Genomic DNA, 19,944 nt, shown 5'->3' on the forward strand with positions numbered 1-19,944 from the left:
TGAAGAATTTCTCTTAATATTTGTCACAAGCTAGGTCTACTGGCAACAAACTCCCTCGATTTTTGTTCCTCTGAAAAAAACTTTTTTCTTCACTTTTAAAGAGCCTTTTCATAGAATACAGGAATCTGAGTTGCTTGTTTTTTACTTTCAATGCTTGAACTATTTCATTGCACTCTTTTGTTTGCATAATTTTAAAAATGAAGCTTGATGTGGTACTTCTTTTGCTCCTCTGTAGATAAGGTATTTCTTTCCCTCTGATTCTCAAAACCTATGCTGGCTTCTCAGCCTCTACACTGGGCCCCCTGCCTCAGACTTTAGCCTCCCAAAACCTGGAACCTTCAGAGCGAGCACCAGGCCTCAGGGGACATGTTAAAACGTTAGAAATAGATAGGGGAAGTGAGCAGAATGTTAGAGTCATGGGAGTTTCCCTTCTCTCTTGGATCTTGGCCAGCTGTAGGCTGCCTCTGAAGCTCTTCATGAGTGCACATCAATGTGGTTTGAGCATTTCAGGTGTTTGTCTGGGACTGTTAAGTTTCCTACAGACTAGTCCATCAAACTGGAAGCCAAAGTGGACATGTACATTACAATGGTGTATCATTATGAAAAAAATTTTTTTTTGTTTTTTGTTATAGTACTATGTTTTTGCTGATTATGTGTGTTAACCATTTTATAAAATTGATAATCATAGCAGAGTGTAAAAAGGCAAATAAAAGTTAGAAGAGAAGCATATGTAACCTTTAATTTCTATTCTTTTAGTCCCTTTCTTGCACATGTTAACATGTATTTATTTATACATTTATTGTATACACCAAATTATGAATTTCTTTCTTCACCTCAAATATTACAGGAATTTGTTTCAGGTCCTTACATACTATATAAAAGTAATTTAAAAATTACTGTAAGATCATTTAAAATTATTTATTTTTTTACTTATTTGCTTATTTTATATCTGTTGGCTATTCCTTGGGAACAATTCTGGAATTACTTGCTCAAAGGGGTAGTTTTTTCCAAGACTTTTGATACTTTGGAATACTGTTGTATTCCCCTCCAGAAAAACTGTACCAATTTATACTGAAACTTTCTTTATGATTAAGTTATTAAAAACATAGACAGGCCCTCCCTAAAAGCAACAGGCAATAAAGGAAGGATTTTTAAACAAGGGAGGGATGCAATCAGATTTATATTTTCAAAAACGCTTCTGTCATCTGAGTGGTACATCACAGCACTGATAAACGTGGTCCACCAAGCTTGGTGATGAAATGTGTCTCTAGTCATCTGTTCATTTAAACAAAGTCCTAAAATCATGGGGATGGCCTTCCATGTCTAGGGTCACCTCAAAATGACCCTAGAAAGACACCATCACAGCTCTAATGGCTTTTCTTGGGCAAGGGAGGGAAGAGGAGCTGCTCTTAAGTGTGGTCTGTCACCCAAGGGGCCCATCTTATTGATCCTTCAGCCCTTACTCAGTGGCTGTTTACAATTAAGAGCCACCATTGTAGAGATTATAAATTATTTTAGAACACTGATTACCTGAAAAAGATTCATTGAGACCTATCCAAACTTGGTTTGCCTGTGGGAGTATATCTATGACGTAGAAGTTATTCATCACCTGTGTCGGGGCACACAGACATGGCTAGGGATGGCTGGTGAGAGGGAGAGACTGGCGGGAGGTGGGTAGATGGCGTATTCTGTGGCAATTTGCTAATGATAATGAGGGTGTGGGTGAAAATAATGGTGGTGGGTGTGAAAAGAAGGGAATGGACTTGAATGATGTTCAAGGAGAGTCTTGGTCACTAATGGAATGTAGTGAGTGGGTGAGGGAGGAGTTCAGATGACTTTTTCCTTAGGGCATCCTGCTATTCCATTCCTTGAGATGTGGCACGCACATGGAGCCCAGGTTGGAGAGAGAAGACAATAGGTCGTTTTTACATAGCTAACTTTGGATGGCGCTGGGTCATCTGAGTGGAGAGGTCCACATGACAGCTGGGTTCACAGAGAAGACACAACATGGGGCTCATCTGAGTTGGGGTGACCCCTATGTTAAGTAGGAATGACCAAGTAGCCCATGGGGTCTGCTAGGGAGATGCAGAGGAATACGGGAGCTCAGAGAGGCCTTCTCCCTTCCTTCCTTCCTTCATTCATTTACTAAGAGGAAGTAACTTTTGACTTCCCTAAAAGTAGGTTTGCTAGGGTGCTTATGAGTGAAGTTCAGATTCCACTGGGCTAATGAGAGAAAGAAAATGTGGAAGAAATTCCTTTATAGAGAAGTTTACTCATAAAGGAAAAAAGAGTAAGTAGAACGGTTGCTGGAGAGAATGGGTGGAGGGAGGAGGCGCTGGGATGACAGATCTGTGTGTATTTACATGCGCGAGAGGAGAAAGTGGGGGGAGACGCCAGTACTGAGACAAGACTCCGCGTTTCCTTGAGAGTAACAAAACCAAGTTGTATTTTCCTCAAGAACAATATGGAGATAAAATGAATATGCCACTGTTGGAATTTTGCCCTAAAGACCAATATTCTGGAGCAATTTGGGGGGGCCTCTGTGACCTGCTGGCAGAAACCACAGATGTGGCTTCTGATACATCAGAGCAGAGGGTCACAGCTGTCCATTCCTGCCCTGGGGCGCTCATCAAACATTTGACTCCAGACACTGTGCCAGCCCTGGAGATGGGTACGAGCATGGTCCTTGGTGGGGAAGACAGATGAGGTCCCAGTGTTGGCTGCGTTGAGTATACAAGGGTGGAGTGCGAGGAACTCTGCAGAAGGGATCAGGGAGCCTGATGCTCCAAGGACTTGCAGGCAGGCACCCTGGGCACAGTCCCTTTCTTATTGAGGGAACACGTATGCAAAGGTACAGAGATGTGAAAGGAGATAGGCTATTCGGAAAAATGCAACCAGTTTTTTATCTTAGGTGGGCAGCTGATGGATTGTGAAGCTGGAGAGAGACTCAGGGTCCCAATCCTAGAGTGGCTGGAGCCTGAGTCTGTCTCACTGCCCAGCTGTTGTGACACACATTCTGCCTATGTGCAGCCTTCGGGGATACAGGCACGCAGACTTCATTATATCCCCAAAGGGGACCATGGACCCCTCAAAATCCAAGACCCTCTGCTGAGAGCAAGGGGCACATTTGGCAGCATTTGATCCCAAAATGCTGAACCGCTGCCCTTCCAGTCCTGGCTTGGGGCTTATGATAATATTTCCCTGTCTTCCTCCTGAAGGTTTGGTTCCCTGATGAGCTAACTTGATACAACTCAGGCCATGGACAGAGGCAATGCCTGCAAGGCACAAACCTGGGGGTGGGGGCTGGTGGGGGAGGCCAGAGGAGGTCAGAGTGCAGGGGCCAGGGGTTCACACCAGGCTCTTCCACCTCAGGAAGGCCTCTCAGAGACGAGGCCCTCACCCTCCCCTGCCCCACCTTCCCCTGCACAAATGTGATTATGTCCCTGCAGAGCAGGCTGAATCAGGTTAGTGTCACCAAGCAATGCTGAGCTGCGGTGATCAGAGCCTGAAGCGAAGCAGACGCCGTCTGTGAAGTGGCTTCTGAGAACCAGGACAAGCTGACTTGTGGCTCCATGCCACGTACACAAGCCATTGAGAACACTGTCCAACCAGATTGTCCACAAGGCCTCCGTCCATGCAGAGCCCCGCAGCTTCATCAGCCACATCCACCCCAAGAGCCTGTCTCTGCCATCCATCCCCAGGCCTCCCTCTTGGGAGCAAAGTATGTGGGCTTTTTGGAAGGGCCTCTGGCATGGCCCTAGGGCACTGGGTTCCTGAACGTGGGACCCAGGGGTCCTGTCCAGGGTGTTGCAGGAGAAGAGTTGACCAAATCTGGGGTCACCTCGGATCTGCTCCTGCCTATCTGTGTGTCCTTGGACAGTTGGCCACCTCTCAGAACCTCACTTGCATCATCTGTAAAGTAGGATCACAAACATGATGATTGGGTGTCATCTGGGAAAGCTCTCAGCATCAGTCTGCCATGGGGTGAGCTCTCAGAACGTGTCACCCCTTCTTATTCTCACCTGAGGCCAGCCAGGACAAGGCAGGATTTTATTATTTCTACAAACATGTTTGATGCTAAGAAAAAAAGATCAATAATTCCATCAGAATCTAAGAATAAAAGCTTATGTTAACCAAAATCTCTGAGGTTTTGCTATTTGGTGACTATCATTCTAGATACTTTTCTATGTACACATTAATAGGAAATAATTTTAACAAGGAGATAGTTAACGTATGTGATTATAACAACAGAAGTTATTGCATTTAATTCAATTAGCATTTAACTGAGGAAAATGAGATGAAATTGAAAGAATTCCTGAGCTACAAAATGTCCTTTCTAGGAGACAAAAACCTGGAAAAATAAATTATAAGTGATATTGCTCTTGCTGAGTTGTTCTGGGTTCTACTTCTAACGTCATGATTTTTAATGGTCTCTTGACGACACAGACAAGACACTCTGAGGGTGTCATGCTCTACCTGCTAAGCCAGGTGGGTGCCTCGGACAGGGCATTTTAATATTCATTTGTATAATAGGATAAAATGGCAAATACCAGCGAAAAATAACACACCGACTAGAATTCCCACTAAATGACTCAGTTTGTCAGAAGGAAGAAAGCAGGCAGAGTTCTTGACACTTGGCTGCAGGAGGGGATGAGGTTAAGGGGCTGAGAGCACCGGGAGAAGTGTTGAGGTGAAGAACTAACCCCACAGGCCCCTTACACACCGTTTGTGTTGTACGGGAGAAAATGGAACTCAGGGAGGTGCTAGTATGACGCAGCTGGGCCTCCGAGCCGGGGCTTCCTACGTGGGTTATCTGTCTGTGTATTAATCATTTTCATCACCTGTGTTTCTGATGTTTTGACATCTTGGGGCCCTGCTGACCCTTAAGGCCCGCTCTCTCAAGATTAACAGCTTCCTAGAGAGATATTAAAGGACCTTCATATGCATACCAAGCACTCACCACCTCCTCGGTGGGGCTCTCACCCATGGGCCACTCTCCACCTGCCCTCATCTTCCAGGGCCAGCTAGAGGCAGCCCCTGCACCCCAGAGCCCCTGAACTTGTTCAAGCTAGCCAATCCCAAGCTGCAGACTCCGCCTTGCTGTTCTTCCCATGGAGACTGTTTGGGTGTGGGCTGGTGTACAGAGGTCTTGAGAAAGATTTCTTCAAAGATTAGAGCAGAAAGAAAAAAAAGTTTATTTTATTTTTCCTGGGTTGAAAAGGACCAGCACAGAGGTGAAAGAGGGGAGTGTGCTGGCCTAGAAAACCAGCTACTTAGACTTTTTAGAAGAAGATTTATGGTTGTAGCCAAATTACCAGGGTGCCGTGAACTACTGCCTTCTTCTAGCTTCTTAGTGGCTGTCTGATAAGCAGCTGCCTCACCACTGGAGACAGGCTTATCACAGGTGATTGTGATCTGTCTGTGATTTTTTTCTGCCCTGGAGATATGATTTTGAGTAGAAACTAAGGGCCAGCAGCACCCTCCCTCTTTGGCTGCTGTTCAGGAACTGCTCAAGGCTGAAAAAGCAGACTCCAAAGGCAGTTTTGGCAAATGTAAAGAGAAAGATTTATAATTCCTTTCTGTCTGTTCAGCTCTTTTCAGAGGTTGTGAAAATGGAAACTTGCAGGATACCTGTCAGCTGATTAGCTAGGAAGAAAGAGAGAGCTCATGGGATGGATTCTAGCCCTTACTGAAAAGCTATGAATTCATAACTTTTCTATTATTCACTATTAAGGTCATCCTCTCAAAAACTAATAAAGGCCCTTGCCTATGATTTTCCTACATCCCCTCTGCCTCCTGACCGGCCCTGATCTTCCTGTGCCTGACCCTGGGATGTGATGCGCCTTCTCTTGGGAACTGTGAGCAGCATTCTCTACCCAATGGCAGTTGTGTTCCAATCTGTTGGGCTCAACATGCCTGAATAATGATACAACTTACATGTTTATGCTGCCCGTAAGAGTAGCCCTTGGGGACTAACTGCCCATGGGCACAGTGCAGTGACGCAGAGAGCCCTGCTGGGGCCACCCAGGCCTGTCCTGGGAATGGGAAGACTCCAGTGCCTGGGCAGGGATGGTTCTCTGAGCAGCAGTGACAGGCCCACGCCAGCCAGGCAGCTGTGAGGGCTGTGGCCAGGCCAGACACCATGTTACCTTGCCTAGAGCACCTTGACTCTCTCAAGGTGAGAGAGGTGAATCTGGCTTCGGGTAGAATTCAGGCAGTCATAAGTGAAACAGAATCAGAGAGGCCTCTGACTTAGGCTCATATAATGAAGTTCTGACCTCTCTGCCTTTATCCTCAAAAGCATTTCATTATCCAGATAGTGTGTGACATCTGTAAATCAATTATGCTCTTTGGGTTTGTAAATATAATGTGTGTTTTGACTATTTGGAAAGTTTTTTTTTTTTTTTTTTTTTTTTTTTGTAGAGACAGAGTCTCACTTTATGGCCCTCGGTAGAGTGCCGTGGCCTCACACAGCTCACAGCAACCTCCAACTCCTGGGCTTAAGCGATTCTCTTGCCTCAGCCTCCCGAGTAGCTGGGACTACAGGCGCCCGCCACAACGCCCAGCTATTTTTTTGGTTGCAGTTTTGCCGGGGCCGGGTTTGAACCCGCCACCCTCGGTATATGGGGCCGGCACCTTACCGACTGAGCCACAGGCGCCGCCCTATTTGGAAAGTTTTAATTCAGCAAATATGTCTCAGCATCTCAAAGTCTATCAAAATGCAGATTCCCAGCCGCACAGATAAGGCCGGAGCATCATGTGGGTCTAGAGCAGTGGTTCTCCACCTTCCTTATGCCAGGGCCCTGTGGGTCCCGACCCACAGGTTGAGAACTGCTGCTCTAGAGGGAGAGAGACAGGAATAGCACAGGCTGTGCAGGGGTAGGGCTGCCCCGCGAGGCTCTCAGAGGGCGTGACTGTCACGGTGACCTCCAGCCCACACTCTCAGTGGTGTGAACAGCAACACTCCCCACTCTCCCAGAGCATCCCTTTTGGAATCATGTCCACTGTCAGTAGTGTTTTCTCCTGAACCTTTTGAGGATTGAAGTTAGCCTGCCTGTGGGAGAAGGATCATTCAGAAGGGGAAAGGCAGTCATTCAAGCTGGCGAGGGACACTCTTGCTCAAATTCCTGCTGTGCCTCTTAACTGATGCCAGAGGCTGTTCTAAAGGAAGCCTTGCACAAATGCCTTGCACCATCCCAGCTTGCTGGAGCCTCACTTCTACTGTCCTGCTCTGTGCTCTGGGTGCACACTCTCTCTCTCTCTCTCACACACACACACATACTCATACATACACACACACTCACACACACACACACTCCCTCAGACTGGGAAGAAACACCCAGGCTTCCAACTTCTTGGTAGTAACTATGTTCTCATCTTCAATAAACCCAAGGGCTGTCCAGAAAGTATCCAATCATTGCTTTTTTTTTTTTAACGTTACATAGCTGGATACTTTCCGAACAGCCCGCGCATATTTACCCTTATAAAGCAGAATATAGGAGCATGTCCAGAAGGCCTCATCCCTCATTTCTGCCCCACAACACCAACCAGGGGAAATTCTGTGTCTAACCTCCCAGCTTTGTTTTCTGTCTGCAAAAGTTTTTCTCTGAACCTGTGATGATGCTTTCACTCACAGATGACATGTGCTGTCAGGGGTCTGCATGTCCACATCACAGTCAACCATGCCCCTGTTCAAGGCCCTGGGCTCATATGATGGCCACAATGAGCTCATAGGTGGCCACAATGTGGGGCTCAGAGTTCTGTCTGATTTTTACTGTCCAGGTGGTGGCCACGCTGGGGACCACGTCATGCTGTTCCTTTGACAATCTCTTAGAAGTCGGGCCTCTCTGTAAGTATTGAAACCAGTGTGCTCTGTGGAAATGTCCTGAGTGCCCTGAGAGCCCAGCACACCTCCCCTGGGGCTCTCCTGGCTCTAAGTTCCTATGATGACCAGTTGTGTATTTGCAAAAACGAAGCATATTGGTCTGAGCTCCACAAACTCAGAATTTGGGTTACTTGGACAAGAGCTGAGTCCTATTTGTAAGAAAAAAATATTGCAAGCAGTGGAAGAGTGATCTAAAATTGCAGGCCGTGCTGGCCCTGGTGAGGGGGATAAACTCTCCCAGGTCTCAGAGCAGCCCTCTCACATGCAGGCCGTGTATGAACATGATATGAGAAGGGCCTGAACTTAGCCTTTTGGCATATCCGTTTTTACCCCTTTTGGAAGTACTGAATGTAGTTAAGCCAATTGCTTAAGACAATTTAGCTAATCAATACGATAAAACTAGATTTCATGGAAGAATAAGCTGTGCCCCAGATGCTTTCCTGGGTCCCTCTCATCTCTTCCTTCCCTCCGTCAGTGTGTGTAGGTCTTCTCACTGAGGCTAGACATCTGTGTTTTCAGAACATGAAATGACTAAGCGGCTGTTGTAACGTTTCGTTTTTAACGTGTGGCTCTGGGAAGGCTGCAGGCCTTAGAGCTGTTTCTGTGAACAGGAGGACTCCTTGGGCAGTGGCACTGTCCCTCAGAGATGTGACCCCTCTAATGACTGCATTCCAGGGTGCTGCCCCTGTCAGGCCCTCAGACTCACCCTGTACTGGAGATCTGATGGCTTGCAGTGGTCTCCAGCCTCAATCTGCCCAAGCCAGCACCATTCTTACTGCTCCTAACCTAGCACCAGGCTGTGCTCCACACTCAGAGGAGTGGACCCTCCTCGCCTGGGCCTCTGGACTCCCATCCTGGGGTCAGCGGCTGGGACAGGCAGGGCTGGTGGCGTAGTGGACAGAGAAGATGTGGTCCAGCTCAGACCCACCCCTGAAAGTTGCATGACTTAAATTCTGAGCTGCATTTGCTCCATCTGTAAAATGGAGAGAAAAAGCAGCACTTGTGTGTTTAAAATAGCAATGTTTCCTGCATAGAATTATTCAGAAGCCAAGTTCGTGCAGGGAAAAATGGCTCTGCTGCAAGGAAAGCAGTGCTGGTGACCAGTTGTGAGAAGTGAGGCAAGATTCTGTCTCAAATTAAAAAAAAAAAAAAAAAAAGAAAGAAAGAAAAGAAAAGAAAGAAAGTGGGGTCTGGATGGATTTGCCCATTCACACAGGATTTTTGCCCTGCCACTGACCTGTGGCAGACTCCGTAAGAACAACTGGCTGCAGGCAGAGGTGCCTGGCCCAGGGCTGGGGGGAATGAGGCAGAACTGACCACTCAGGACTGCAGTCACGGTCTTGGCCTCATTGGCCTTAAACCCTCATCAGCTCAGCCAAGCAACTTGGAGTTCTCCGACTCAGATGTCAGGCTAAGAACTGAATGTCCTGGCTAGTGGCCGACTGATGTAATCCCCCAGCACTACTGGAGTTAAAGGCCTGAGGTCTTCTGATGGGTGGAGCCATGTGGCCCACTGTCCCTGCAGCACAGTGCTGGCTGCCTTCTGGCCCAGGGAGATGACGCCAGGCAGTGGCACCGGCGAGCCACCGTCCCCTGGATGGACCCATGTCAGGTGTCCTGCTGTCCTGGGGCTTCCTCTGCTTGGTAGAGGCTGTGGGCAAAGCTCGAATGGGATGTGTTTAGTCTCAAACACAGAGTTTGCTTCTGGGGCTGCACTGAAAACACCTACCCTAAACCTTTGGTTCATTGCTAAGGTTTATGCAGATGTCAATTGTCAAAATCTTGACCGTCCTATTTTTAGCCATGGCGATTTTACTATCATCAGTGCCTTAACAATTAAGTCAGCACCGTTTTACCCACATTCCCTTATCTAATACTAGTTACCAGATATTTAGCGCTCTTCAACTCCAAACAGGGCTGTTCTGAGATCCTGAGCTGACCTCTATTCTTTAATAGATTAGAATAATATATTAAAATAATTCATTTAAATTATTTATTCACTACCATCTGAAAAAGAAAACAAATTAGAAGATGGTTTTCTTAAAATTGCTGCCTCAGGAAGCACATTTTCTTTTTGGAGGTTTTAAAGTGATTCACCAGAGAGTCTGTTCAAATTGGTCCACCCGGACAGGTCCATTGTCTGGCAGGTTTTAATGAGACGAGGATGAGATTCAAAAAGTGGAGACCTGAAGTCAATTAGGTGAAAGTGGGGAAACTGAGGACAGAGGTCCTGGCTGAGGCCATCCCAGGGGGTGGGGAAGCGGGCACAGAGCTGGCAGGCAGCCAAAGCTGCATCCTAGGGCAGCGGCATAGCTGGGGAGGGTGTGTGGCTGGAGGGGCAGGCAGCCTGGCAGGAGGGAGGTGGCAGTCCTGCTTAGCACTGGACGTGCCCCAGTGCCCCCAATTCATCTAGCTCTGGCTGAGGGTCTCAGTCAGTGTCGGCCTGACTCCCAGCGGGCCCCCCTGTGCAGGAGGGGCCAGAGGGAAGTGTGTACCGTCAGCCAGTTGAATATGACAGGCAGAGCACAGAACTGGAAACAAGAGAAGCCTCACAGAGCCTCCTTCTCACGGGCAGCTCTAAGCTCCCTGCTGTGGGAATTTTGGGCCAACAATAACCTTAGTGGAAGCACAGACCTCCACAGGCCACTGCTGATCAAAGACAGAAAGTTATTTCAAAACTTTGACTCGTTTAATCTTCAGGATTAAAGCCCTGGGTTGGCCCCAAATCAAATGTGTCCTGAAGACCTGATGCCACCATGCCAAGGAATGGGAGGCCAGGGTGAGCCTGCAGCAAAGGTTATGGGCACGCACAGAAAGGGCAGAGGGTAATGTGGGATTTCTCCCTGAGGAGCCGCATGGTGGTGACCACACGGCCCTCACTGCTATAACTCAGATACACCCCAAGGGCAACAGGAACTTCAGATTCCTGCATGAGATAGCAAAACATTTCAAGCTTGCTATGGTCTGAATGTTCATGTCCCCCAGATCCACAAGCTGAAATCCTAAGCCAAGGTAATGGGAGGTGAGGCCTTTGAGAGGTGGTCAGTATTCGAGAGGGTGGCGTCCTTGTGATTGGGATTTGTGCCCTTATCAGGGAGTCCCCAAGGGTCACCATACTCCACAGCACAGGGATCTAAAGCAGTGATGGGTACAGGGACTGCACAAATGCAGGTGTTGACTGACACCCTCCAGCACCCTCCCTGGGAGGGGCGGCATTCATAACCATTCTGGTACAGGGCTGAGGGACAGAACGGCCTTGGAAGTCACATTTATTGCTCCCTGACTCTGCTCAGTGTGCTGACAGGCACATGGTGAACATTGCCTGGCTGATCCCTCAGGGTTTGGGTACTATGTTGGTCTCCATTTGCCTCTGAGGATGACAAGGCTTAGAGACAAGGTAGGCATGGTCATGTGGCTGGTGAGTGCTGCAGGCAGGAGCTGAGTCCAGAAGGGTCTGCACTGAGGTGGTTTAGAACATAGAGGGTTCTCCCACCTCCAAGCAAAGAGCGGTCCCTGCCTGCAAGCGGTCCCTCCCTCCAAGACACAGCTGAAAACAGAAACCCTGTTCACAAAGGGAGTGGAGAATAAAATGGATGATGTACTTTCCCTGTGGGGATGGAGTGGGGCAGAGAGGTCAAGGTGGCCTGTGTCCAAGCAACATCCCCTTACTTGTCAGCAAGGGGTGTCAGGCAGGAAATTCCAGGTGGGTGACACGGTGTGGGGGAGCAGAAAACAGCAGTGTAACTGGAATACAATGTGGGTTGGCGAGTCCGGCTTCTGGGACACTGGTGCCTTACAGCCAAGCTGAGCAGTGAGGACCAGACTTGAAAACCAGTGTAATGGATCCCGGCCACTCCTGCCCTCGGCTCATTGCCCGGAGATGTGAGGGGCCCTTGTACTCAAAATGTACTAGTGACACGCTATGAGCAAGAGCCGCACGCAGACAGGGTTAAGTCAGCCGTCAGACTGCACGCGGCGAGGGCTTCCGTCTGGGAACTCACAGGTTGCTTCTGGACCACAGGCAACAAGGAGGACATGTGGCTGCACATTGACGCGGCCTACGCAGGCAGTGCCTTCATCTGTCCCGAGTTCCGGCATCTTCTGAATGGAGTGGAGGTAGGTGTGCTCTTCGCTCTTTAATAAGAACATTTTCTTTTTTTAAGCACCCTCTTATCAATGACTTCAGTTTCTTGCTACGGAGGTTTGTTTCAGAAAATTATTTTTTAACTAATTCCAGTGATTACTGGCAATCATATTTCCTCAGGGCAAGGGCCAAGAACCGTCCCCAGTCATCAGAAGCTGTCTTCTCCAACTACCCCTGATGTTTACAGCTATTTTTCAGTCTGCACAAATCCTGGGCAGAGCTGTCATGACAGGATAGATTTTAGCTTACGAAAGTGTGGGAAAATAAGAACATTTCAGCTCAGTGGTTAATTTAAAATACCAACTTGCAATTCTCCACAACCCAGTTCAACAACATGGCAGTCATGTTGGGCCCAGACACTTAAAGGTGATACGGCCTTTAACTGGTATTGAATGAGCAGCCACCAATAAGTTTAAATGCCCCTCTGTACTCTTCTTGAAATTATAACATGTGGCGTGTAATGCCAAGTGGAATAGCAATCAAAATTATCGACCAATACTCTGCTTCTCCAAAGAGCTCCAAGATGCAAGAGGGTTCAGACTTAACATAAAGAAATAGCTTCACAGATGACCAGGGATGTGTTATTTCAGACCCAAGCAGGATTTCATTGTTGGTGGAGGCTCACAGGGCAGGAAGTCTCTCCTCCCCAGGAACTCAGACACAAATGCCATGACAGGTCCTGAGAGGCGGTCTCTGGCAGTGTGTCTGGCAGAAGGAGATGCTTGACTGTAGGAGCTGAGGCACTGGCCGAGGAAGAAATGCTTTCTGCTTAGGGACAGGGTTTCAAGGGACCTCGCCCATATGTGGGGCAGGAAGAAGGGCTGGTCTATGGCCTTAAAACTCCTTGGCGCAAATCCCAAATTTACCCTTAGGACCAGCTGTGCACCCTTTGGCAAGTTAGATACCCTCCCTATGCCTCATAAAATAGATTTCACTGTGATACCTCCTTTGTGGGACTGTGGTGAGGAGTAGATGAGTCAATCATATTTAAAGGGCTTAAAAACAGTGTCTGCGGCTTGGTGCCTGTAGCTCAGTGGCAAGGGCGCCAGCCACATACAATCGGAGCTGTAGGTTCGAATCCAGCCCAGGCCTGCCAAACAACAATGACAACTACAACCGAAAAATAGCCAGGCATTGTGGTGGGTGCCTGTAGTCCCAGCTACTTGGGAAGCTAAGGCAAGAGAATTGCTTAAGCCTAAGAATTTGAGGTAGCTGCGAGCTGTGATGCCACAGCACTCTTTTACCCAGGGCGACAAAGTGAGACTCTGTCTCAAAAAAAAAAAAAAAAAAAAAAAAATCAGTGTCTGGCACACAGTAAGTACTGAGCATGCATTAGATACTTTTATTATTTTTCGCTGTGCTAGGAGAAACTTCTGCTCAAAACCTTTCTCCACTCACATGTCAGTCTTGCCAATCAATTTTCTAATTCCTGCTTTGAATTCTCATAATGCTGCGATGCTAGAAAGTGGGTGTCAGAGGTATAGCATACAAAGGGTCCTATCTTTGAAAAGAACAATCCCCTGGTTACAAATGAATAAAGTAATCTGGTTTATATCTCCATTGCATTCAGTGCTTCCATAATTACTATCGACTATATGGAGTACTTGAGGTGTGCTAGGACTCGGATGGGTCCCCACGGCCCATGGAGCTCCCAGAGGCCTTGATAAGCTTCGGAGCAGGGGTGTCCAGGTGGGAAGCCGGGATTCCAGCAGGGATTCACTGCTGATTGCTGGTTTAGCGGGTTCTTGGTGCTCGGAAACGCAGAGTAAATCTCTAGACCTGGAAATGCCTTTGACTATGGGAATCATATGGCCCCTGGTGGTGCCTGTGTGCACACAGTTCCCGGGGGACAATGGGCTTGCATTCCCCTGGGATGTGTACGTCTCTCCCCAGGCTCAGCTGCACTGGGCCCTTTTTCAAACTCTTGGTATCAAGTTCAGGGGTTCTTGATCTTTTCCCATCACTACGTTTTTCCCCCCACAAAGGGACACCTTGTGGTTTCACCTTTCATCCAAGGGCGCCTAATTGTCAGACCACCACGGTGACAGGCACTGGGGCTAGATCCTATCGGCAGCAGACAGTATTTCATGCCGACAATTTCAATCCCCCCCAACCCCCACCCTCCCGTTACTGCTGCTGCCGCCTCTCCTTCCCTGCCTGGCTGAGAGCTGGTGCTGCTCGCTGGGCAGATAAGGGGCTGCAACATCCTGTGGCCGCCCTCCCCGCCCTGGGGAGATAAGCGCCTTCTCTCTGTCAGCGGGAGAAAAATATCACTGCTGGGTAATGAAAGAAGTTTAAACAGATCAGCCCCGCAGGAGGGAACTAATAAAATTCCCAGCAAACACAGCTCCTCTTTAACCTTTTGTCTCCTTTTATCAACAAATGAAACTTGCTGTAATTTCCTGTCTCTTACTCAAAATCACTTTTATTGAAACCTGGGAGGAAATGAATCTGCAGTTCCAGAGGGTTGGTGAGGCAGGTTGCCATCCGCTGACCAAATGTCTGCGGGAGGACACAGACCCAACCCAATAGACAAGAGGTGTCCGAAAGCCTCTGGAAAGCTGGAGGGTTTGCCAGCAGCAGAAGCAATGGTAAAACTGCCTTTATTTCTGCTTCCTTTATGGATTTAGCCATGTGGTCAGAGCCCTGATCCTTCAGGTGGACCCAGTTCTGGTTCAGATGAGAAATCAGATCAATAACACCTGATAGCTGTAGCTGGTGCCAGGTGTCCACAGGTGGCCCCCAGAATCTTCCATCCAGGGAACCTGTGGCTGTCAGGAATACAATGAACTTGGACATTAGCTCTAAAAATAAAGAAGCAAATAACTAGGTAGATGGGGACGTTGCTGGTATATTATGGGAGAGCTGGGCAAAGAACCAAGAAATTAAATGAAAACTGGGTTGATCCCTAATTACGGTACATCAGTCCTAAAACCTTCACTTTTGCCTTGCTTACGATGACACATCCACGCTCGTAACTCTGCTCGTTGATGAAACTGAAGGAACTACAGGTATAAAAATATTTCACAGGCCAAGTCAGTACCATTTCTGGGTATGCTGCTTGGGAACTGACATTCTGATCATTCCAAAGATGTATGCCAGTAGTTTGAAATACAATATGGATACATGGTGCATCACTTTAGACTACAGAAATGTGAAAGGGCTTTTTATGTGGATACCAACTTTTAATCACTAGGTATGAGGTCTTGGGTTATCACTAAACATGTGTAACTCCCATGTTTTCTTGTTGTGATTCTTGTTCCTTGACAGTTTGCAGATTCCTTCAACTTTAGTCCTCACAAATGGCTTTTGGTGAATTTTGACTGTTCTGCCATGTGGTAAGTTTCCCCGTTCATTGGACACCAGTGAGGGGCCCATCCCCCCTGCTCCTCCGAGGTGACGGCCTATCAGGAAGGAAGCCAGTGGGGAGAAGGTGCCAGGGAGCCAGAGGGGCACATCAAGTCACCTAGCTCACTCCTTCTGTTTCAGGACACTGTTGGTATTCTTTTTTTTTTTTGGTAGAGACAGAGTCTCACTTTATCGCCCTCAGTAGAGTGCCGTAGCATCACACTACTCATAGTCACCTCCAATTCCAGGGCTCAGGCGATTCTCTTGCCTCAGCCTCTTGAGTAGCTGGGACTACAGGTGCCTGCCACAACGCCCGGCTATTTTTTAGTTGCAGTTTGGCCGGGGTTGTGTTCAAACCCACTACCCTTGGTAGATGGGGCTGGCGCCTTGCCCACTGAGGCACAGGCGCCACCCCACTGTTGGGATTCTTGTTAAATCTTACCCTGGCTGGAAACTTTGATCTGGAACATGTGATTGCAACATACTGGCATAAGAAAAAGTTAAAAGAAACGATCTGAAGGTTGATTTATCTAGCCTTAACAGAAAAGAAATGCAAGGAAATCTCAGTACATACTTCTAGTTTGGTTGCTTCTGTGATTTTATTTTCGGGTTCTTAATCAGTCTTTAATACTAGGTTTAAGCAATCCGAGTCTAACTGCTAAAAATCATTTGTAAGGAAAAATAAATATAATCCTGTTTCCTAGGAATTTTCCTGGAAATTCTTAGTAACAGTGTCATAATATCTTGGTAATATTTAGAGCAAGAAAAACAACTGAAAAAATTAAGGTAGATGATATTATAGCACATATATGATGCTTAAAGAAATAATAATGATGAGGATTATTACAGGGACACCAAAAATTAGTCCTGCTAAACAGTTTAGAATATGAAGATGATTAATCAATCTTATAACCCAGAGCTTTGCCTGAATTTTGTAAGATGTACAGTTTGCCCTTTTACTAGTTTATTTAAAGGTAAACCACATTTCCAGTTTTTTACTTTTTACTTTTGTTGAATTTTTTTTTGTCAGTCTTTTCTCCAAACCTCTAATATACAATTTTAAAACCAATTAGTATGTGGGCACTTGAGGCTTATTTTTGTCTGAAATACTAGCAAAGATTTATAAAAGCTATAGCTGTGATGAATGTGAGTATTCTTTTGTATTCTGAAAGTTGTGTTACTATTTTATCTAAAGTGGAACACAGAACAGCTGATAACAGTGTGTCAAAAGGCCCTTTTTTCAAGATTTAGTTTTGATTGAAATGTTATTTCCTTGTGCCCAGGAATTTGGTCGTTTGGGAAAACTCTAAAGAAGGTGGGGTGCAGAGAGCCTGGGCAGAGCATCAGGAGGGGCTCAGTGGGCCACTGGATCCTCTACCTGAATGCTTTGGTTTTGCAGGGGCTCACATGTGAGCCCCCAAACTCCTGAGCTAGGCCAGGGTTGTGGCAAGCTAGGGCGCTGTTGGGTGGGGCTGGTTGGAGGAGGAGCTGTCCCCTGCCAGGAGGTGTCATTGTTGCCTGAGTGAAACAACATTATCAGCAGTAGCTGTGTCCTGAGTGCCAAGGGGGACAGGCCCCTTACCCCACTGTTGTGCTCTGGACCCCATTGCAGTCTGGTGAGGGCACAGACTTTGCCATGCTCCAATCACAGATGAGGAAACTGAAGCTATCAAGGATAAGAAATATTTTGGAGCACCAGACTTTGCCCCTAAGATTGACATGTGATAAGGAGCATTGTAAATGCAGCATCCTGCCCGCAGGTCCAGACAACCAGTGTGTGTGTTAGGGCTGAGAGAAAACATGTCATGCTCTGTCGGTGACATGGTGAGGAAGGTCTGCAGCCTCTGTGGGCTGGGACGTGCCTGTCACTGGAGCTGACATGGCCCTCCGCGGCCACAGACAGAAGGCTGTGTTTGCTTCTGTCTCAGACAGATCCGACCTGGCCTTCCACGCTCAGTTCAGGCACCAGCCTATGAAGGGAAGTTTGACAAAGTGGAAGTGGCCCAGGTAGAGAGACAGGAAACAGGGGGTGAGGCCCTGCCCTTCGGAGCAGGGAGAAAGCACAGAGTGATTACCGTGCCCTGAGACACACAAGCAGTCTGTGGTGTCGGAAGTTGGCCACGAGAAGGGCAAGGGGTTAGTTCATTTCCTGGTGGGCAGTGCGGCATGGGGTGTGGTGGTTTCAATGCTGGAAGAGTCCACTATGTCCCTGTCGGTTTGAAAGATTAAATAAATACGTTTTAAAGTTATGACACAGAATGTGCTCTTTCTCTCCTGACCTAGTGGATTTTGGACAGGACAATGGTCAGGGACATTGATGAGATATTGTGTGCCTGGGAAAAAGCAGGTCTCTCTCAAGCCCAAGGTTTTGCTCCATGACACCATCCAAACAGCATGAATACTGACTAATGGAATTTGATTTTGAAAAATTCCTGTTTCAACATAGAAAGTGCTGTTCTTTACTGCTGGAGGCAGCCTGCTCGTGCTGGCCTGCGGTGGCATAAATGACAGAGTTTTTTTTTTTTTTTTTTTTTCTCTCACAATCCTGGAGTCCAGAAGTTCCAGATCAAGGAGTCAGCTGGGCTGGTTTCTTCTGGGGCCTCTCTGCTTGGCTTGTAGACAGCTGTCTTCCTCCCCTGTGTGTTCATGTGCTCCTTCCCTGGTGTCTCTTTGCATCCAAGTTTCCTCTTCTTACTAGGATACTTGTCAGATTGGATAGGGTCCCCACCATATGACTTTAGTTTAATTAAATTACCTCTTTAAAGGCCCTGTCTTCAAATGCAGCCACATTCTAATGTCCTGGGGACTGTGACTTGACACATGAATGTGTTAGGAGCACGGTTAGGCCTCAATAGTGCCCGTCTACCCCTGTCGGCAGCTTTCCTGGGCAGGGGGTGGGATCCCTGTTTTGTAGGTTGGGGAACTACAGTCAAAGGTGTCCCACTGCTTGTGACAGGCCGCACAGCAACCATGTCAAAGCCAGGGCCACAGATGCCGCGCGTAATGGCAGTCGGTGTGAAGTTTTAACTTCCAGCGCTGAGTAAAAAGAGTAAGATGCAATCCTGTTTCTCTCCGTATGCAAACCAGGAGTATGTGCACAGGAAGTGGCACGTTTTTACAAGCAAAAGTCTGCAGAGCATGTGGCTCATCCTCATGGATACAGAAGAAATTGGAGAAGGAGGGCTGTTTTTTGGCGTATCGGGGGTCTTTAAACTACGGCCTGTGGGCCACATGAGGAAGTGTGATTGTATTTGTTCCCGTTTTGTTGTTTTGCTTCAAAATAAGATATGTGCAGTGTGCATAGGAATTTGTTCATAGTCTTTTATTTTTTTAAACTATAGTCCAGCCCTCCAATGGTCTGAGGGACAGTGAATTGGCCCCCTGTTTAAAAAGTTAGAGGACCTCTGGTGATCCAAAATCATCCTCCAATTCCATTTCTGCTTTTGTTCAAGCTGTTATTGACTCAATTTTCTCTCTTCAATACTGAAAATAGTCCTGAATTTGAGCCCAGGATGTGCAGCTTAAAGGCAGAAGGTGAATAGTCAGATCACAGAACTCCCTTCTTCTGTTCCTCTGCCCCCGGGGGAGATGAGTCCACTAAGCAAGCTGTTTTGCAGATGGTGCCTCTGCCTGTTTGCAGAGGGTCTCAGGAGACACAGTACCTCTGGGAATGGGGAGAAGGGAGACTGAGGATCTGTCCAGAGGCCTTTTTTTGTGCAGTCCTGAATATCATGGAATAGAAATAAATGTCTTAACAGTCTAAGAAATTATTTCAGTATTGTTCTAATCAATAGAACACAAATCATAAGGATGCTTGCAGGAACCAAAATTCAGAAAAGGGCGGGCATCCCTCTGCTGTCCTAAGAGTTTAGCCAAGCAGGACTGAGCATGGTGGCCACACCTAAAATCTCAGCCCTTTAGAAGGCTGAAGTGGGGAGGATCTCTTGAGGCCAAGAGTTTAAGGCTACCCTGGGCAACATAGCAAGACCTATCATTACAAAAAATAAAAAAAATTAAGTGGGTATGATGGTGTGTGCCTGTATTCCCAGCTACTCAGCAGGAGTACTCACAACAGGAAGATTGCTTGAACCTGGGAGTTCAAGGTTATAGATGGTGCCACTGCACACAGCCTGGACAACAGAGGGAGACCCTGTTTCTAAAAATGAAAATAGATAAGAAACAACAACACGACAAAGAGTTTAAACCAAGCAAACAAATCAAGTGATGAACTTTTTTTATGGCTATCTTTTAAATTTTCACTAATACAACAAACAACACATAAGTGAATTTTTATTTATTTATTTATTAATTTTTTTATTAAATCATAGCTGTGTACATTAGTATGATCATGGGGCACCATACATTTGGTTCATAGACTGTTTGACACATTTTCATCACACTAGTTAACATAGCCTTCCTGGCATTTTCTTAGTTATTTTGCTAAGAACTTTACATTTCACATTTACTAAGATTCACATATACCCTTGTAAGATGCACCGCAGGTGTAATCCCATTAAGTGAATTTTTTTTATTGCTCTCACTGGCTTTTAGGTATTTCTTAAAATGA

At 46.9% G+C, this 19,944-nt stretch overlaps 1 protein-coding gene across 2 annotated transcripts in view; it reads left to right on the top strand.

Moving 5' to 3' along the window:
- The window catches only part of DDC (dopa decarboxylase), a 92,760-nt gene that overhangs the window by 52,209 nt on the left and 20,607 nt on the right, over window positions 1-19,944 (top strand). For both annotated transcript variants that reach the window (XM_053608769.1, XM_053608770.1), the window contains exons 7-9: window positions 7,783-7,849; window positions 11,907-12,001; window positions 15,300-15,367. In XM_053608769.1, the coding sequence (XP_053464744.1) occupies window positions 7,783-7,849; window positions 11,907-12,001; window positions 15,300-15,367 (230 nt within the window). The remainder of the gene's footprint in view (window positions 1-7,782; window positions 7,850-11,906; window positions 12,002-15,299; window positions 15,368-19,944) is intronic.

Source organism: Nycticebus coucang, chromosome 11 (genome assembly GCF_027406575.1).
Source record: "Nycticebus coucang isolate mNycCou1 chromosome 11, mNycCou1.pri, whole genome shotgun sequence".
In the NCBI taxonomy this organism is placed as follows: domain Eukaryota; kingdom Metazoa; phylum Chordata; class Mammalia; order Primates; family Lorisidae; genus Nycticebus; species Nycticebus coucang.